Below are 4,628 nucleotides of genomic sequence, written 5' to 3'. Positions count from 1 at the left end.
TAGGATTTGACTGGTTGATTTCTAAGAGCTAGTTTTGACATGGTAATGCTCAACACGTGCCAAAAAAAAAAAAGTTGGAAAGACCTGCTTTGGAGTCTCAACTTGATTTAGATTCCTTAACCTATGTTAAAATCACACTAAATTTCTCAAAAGAGTTAGCCTAAGCTGTGCTAACGTTACTGCTGAAATCCTGCTTCAAGTAAGACAAGCATTATTCATGCAGCTTCATTCTCCTGCAGTGCTCCAAGTCAGAGGATAGCATTTCTAGGCCACTTCTGAGAGTCAATGCTTTCAAATATTAATGAAGAACAAGGTCTTGCAAGCACTACACTGAGCAAGCACCACAGGCCCTGGTTTCTGCAGCGCTCTGGCACGGCAGATTGGAAACTCCAGGACAGCTCCACTTTCAATTTATGTGCTAAGTTAATCATGAACCCGTTAACTGTTCTACCACCAGTACCTCACCTTCTAGAGCTATTTAGTGCAATCCTATGCTATAGTGTGCCACGCTTTTAGTTTCCCATATGCCATATATTTTTACCCAGAAAACATACAAAAACGTCATAGAAGTAAGTTTTTCATGGAGAAGTTTGGCAGCTAGGAAAGGGACAGTTGGAGCTTTTGGCACCAGAAGAGGCAGTTTGGTACTGTTGGAAAAGCAAATTGTTTGGATGTTTTTGCTAAAAGAATCTGTAGTGAAATAGCTCATGTTAGCATTACATTACCTTTCCGTTTCAGAAGTAACAGCTGACTGGAAAAATGCACCTTCAAGATGAAGGAACTCTTGGTCAGCCCAAACTTATGCCCTGGGACATGGGAGAAAATCCTCATGGAAGCTGAGGAAGGACAGGAAGGTGAATGGGAATAGCCAGCACAGATTTATCACCGGCAAATCGTGTTTGACCAGCCTGATTTCCTTCTGCAATGAGATGACTGGCTCTGTGGATGAGGAAAGAGCAGTGGGCATCATCTTCCTTGACTTCATCAAGGCCGCCATCACAGTTTCCCCACGCAGGGGAAGGCTGACACTCAAAAGAACCTCCACATACACAGAAAACAGGTCAACAGAAACCACATGAAGTTCAAATGGGAAGTTCTACACTTGGTACAAAATAACCTCATGAAACTGTACAGGTTGGGCACTGACTACCTGGACAGCAGCTCCAGAAAAGGACTTGGGGTTCCTGGTGGCTGACAAGCTCAACAGGAGCCAGCAGCGTGCCCTCGCAGTGACAAAGGCTAGCTGTGTAGTGGGCTGCACTAGCAAAAGCAGAGGCAGCAGGTCAAAGAAGAGTATTATTTCACTTTACTTGGCACTCTTGAGGGCACACCTGGAATATTGGCCACACTCTACTGGGCCTCCCAGTAGAAGACAGATATTGACAAACCGGAGGGATAGTGACTGTCCAAACAGAAACAATTAGGGCTATGGAATGTATAGTATACAAGGATGGGTGACAAGATGGGTTTGTTCAGCCTAATGGAAGGGAAATCTAATTTCTGTCTTCCACTCCCTAAAGGAAGTGTTATAGAGGAGACAGAGGCAGACCCTTAGAGGTGCGCACAAAAAGGACAAGAAGCTGTGGTAGAGAGCTGCAGCAAGGATATTCCCACCGGCTGTAATGGAAGAATTCCTCACAAGGCAAGTCATTCACCACCAGGACAGGGATCTAGGGATCTTCACCCTTGGGGACCTCCAGAACTGGATATGGCCTTAGGCTGCCAGATCTCATTTTGAGGATGGCCCTACTTCAATCTAGACACTGGATTAGATTAATTCATTATTTGTGGCACTCTACGACCTGAGAAAACCCAACCCAACCTTTCTTACTGGATTCTTCTCTTTAGTGCTTTTTACAAAACCATACTATTTACCTGAAGCTTCTCTGTAAAGCGGTCACTGCCTGTGGCAGTTTTTTCAGCCTTTTCCTTGTCTGAAATCCCCTCCACATAGCCTGGATTATACAAGCTGCTTGATGTTGCCTCTGAAATTAATAAAGCAGTTGGTAGAATATTTTCCTCTGCATAAAAACCACTTCATTACTACTTGCATATTTGGAACATCCCGAATCCCAATATTTGACCAAAAACCATCAGTTTTCAAATGCATCAAAATTCACTATTTGTAACCACCTGGGGAATATAAGGTCTTATAAGACAGTTATTATCATGGATTCTGTACTTGCTTGAAAGGCAGCTAATCTGATCATCTGGATTGATGCTCTCTGTGGTAAATGAATCTACAGCACAAAATATATATTAGCTGCATTCATCACTGTTAAAAATTTGTATTTAAAACACCTGACGCACTTGAGATTTCAAATGGTGATTCAATCAAAACACCTACACTAGAGAGGACAGAAGGAGACATTTGTAGAATTAGCAGCAGGAAAAACATTACATTTGCAGTATCATTAGAAGTCACTGAAACACAGCAAACACGAAAAAAACCCCAATTCTATCCTTAAATGGATTTTAAAAACCCCAACCAACCAAACAGAAACCACCTTCTTCTGCTGAAGGTGAAAGCAGGTGTCTACAAACATAACTCTGATTTCCTTTAAAGTATAGTGTCTGAGATATCTGCATGCAACATTTTCTTCAGAAGCTCATAAAATACACATCCTTCTGTTTACTGAGAACACAGCCCAGAAGGTGTTCCTACTGAACATGTCCTCTATGTGACTTAACTCTGTGTGAATGCTGCCTAGAATTCAGAGAACTACATTTGTAACACTGATGTAAGAAAGGCAGATACTGTTATTTTTGCTTTACAGTTAGCAAAATGAAATTATTTTTTCCCCTCTATGGTTGTACAGAAAATCTATGGTGAATCTGCAACAGAAAGTCAACCTCTTGAGTCACAGTCCCAAACCTTAATCATGGGACAATTTCTTGATGTCTTCAAAAGTGATGGAGGGGAAAAAAATAACAAATAGGAAATTTAAGAATTCATTAATATAGTGAAAAAACAACACAGACTTGAAAAGCATCACCAGAGTGATAGAGTAAATCCATTCTAAACATATATAAATCAGACATAACTAAAATTTCACATTAAATTTCAGCACCTGCATTTCTCCTTTTCCATTGGATGGTTCTGAGTCCAGCATGTACAAGAGTTGATTGAGATCCCTGTCAAATCCTTTGCCAGTCCACTGTTTACTTAAAAGCTCTTTTAATCCTAAGAGAGAGTGAAGAAGCACATGATACCTCTAAGGTGAATTTTTCTTTTTAGGATTTCACACTAACAATTTTCAAGTCAAAAAATAAAATCTCATTCTACGTGCAAAGGAACACCAGAGCCAAACACCATCAGTCACCCTGGAGTTTCAATGCAGAATATTATCAATGAGTATCTGGTGCTCCAACCACCACAGAGAATTCTTATACAGCGGTTGTAATTTTGTACGTCCAAGTCACTATCCATTGTGTCTATGCAACTGGCAGTTAAATTATCAAGGTACTTTCAGTGTCTTAAGTCAACGTAAGGTGCTAAAAGGATGTAAACCACCATAGGAGTGCTAGGTTTTGTTAGCACTGCTTTCCTATTTTTCATATAAAATTTATTTATTTATAACTGGAATTCTTTGGTGTTTTTACCTGCATAGCACAGTCTAACTGTCAGTACATGTGCATCCAATCCCTGAGACAAAAGAGCTTTTTAGGTTGGTAGTAGCTAAAAAGCACACTTGTGCTTCCCCCACCCCACACACAGGCACTCCCTGTGCTGCCCACAGGACACAAGCAGACAGCAGCACATGCTTTTTAGCTTTGTACCGGACAAATCCCAGAGCCTGAGAGTTCTGCAAGGAGTTGGAGGGAAGAGGAAGGAAGGCACGAAGTAGACACATGTTTGGATAGCCTCCTGAAGAGCTGCAGATCCAAGTAACTTTTCCATCTCCAAATCACTGTCCATAAGGATATTCACACACTGGGCAACTCCAACACTTAGGCATACTGACAGGATCTGGATGTAGAGCAGGAAGTCCTTCATGTGAACAGAAATGGCACCTCTGTTCTATCACATGCACCCCCAACATTTTGGAAAGATGATGACAGTCAAGCACTTCAAGAGAGAGACACTCCAAATGGAGTCAGTGGGTGCCCTGAGGCTGCCTGAGCCCTGCAAAAGCATGCAGCCTGGCTGCACAAGGCAGTCCCCTCACAGAAGTCCTGTGGGTCTGACATGACCATTTGCCTTTTTCTGTGCAGACTACAAGCCATATGCCCCTTCCAGCTGCTGAAGGGGAGATACTCAAGTGTGGCTCTCAGATGTGTCAACCCATGCAGCAAAAAAGACCAGGTCCTCCTGGGTACGTGACATAAAGACTGTGCTAGTCTCGGAGACATGAGGTCCAGGTGATGTCCTCACCTCTGGCAGGCTGCCTGGACTGACAGACTTACACTGAAGTACCTCAAACTGGCAAGAGCTCTGTGAAGCCAAGTTACTTTCCAGTCAGATGGTGAAAATGCTGTAATACTTTATTTGTTGCTGCTGTTCCTCAAACTATCTAAAGGATTCCAAATCCTGAGTGAAAACTAACATAAGGACTCTAACTAAAAAAATAAGAGGAAAAAAGTTGTATTTTTTTTTCTTAGTGGAAACAGGAAATGTGTACGGAAGA

At 42.0% G+C, this 4,628-nt stretch overlaps 1 protein-coding gene across 1 annotated transcript in view; it reads right to left on the bottom strand.

Moving 5' to 3' along the window:
* Positions 1-1,871: 1,871 nt before the first annotated feature.
* Positions 1,872-4,628, bottom strand: part of IQCB1 (IQ motif containing B1) — a gene marked incomplete at its 5' end in the record, with an annotated part of 10,839 nt that continues 8,082 nt past the window's right edge. The window contains 2 exons of the mRNA XM_010134891.1: positions 1,872-1,985; positions 3,072-3,184. Coding sequence (XP_010133193.1) covers positions 1,872-1,985; positions 3,072-3,184 — 227 coding nt within the window. The remainder of the gene's footprint in view (positions 1,986-3,071; positions 3,185-4,628) is intronic.

This window comes from Buceros rhinoceros, unplaced genomic scaffold (genome assembly GCF_000710305.1).
Source record: "Buceros rhinoceros silvestris isolate BGI_N320 unplaced genomic scaffold, ASM71030v1 scaffold2084, whole genome shotgun sequence".
Lineage (NCBI taxonomy): Eukaryota > Metazoa > Chordata > Aves > Bucerotiformes > Bucerotidae > Buceros > Buceros rhinoceros.
This window is presented reverse-complemented; position numbering and strand designations above follow the sequence as displayed.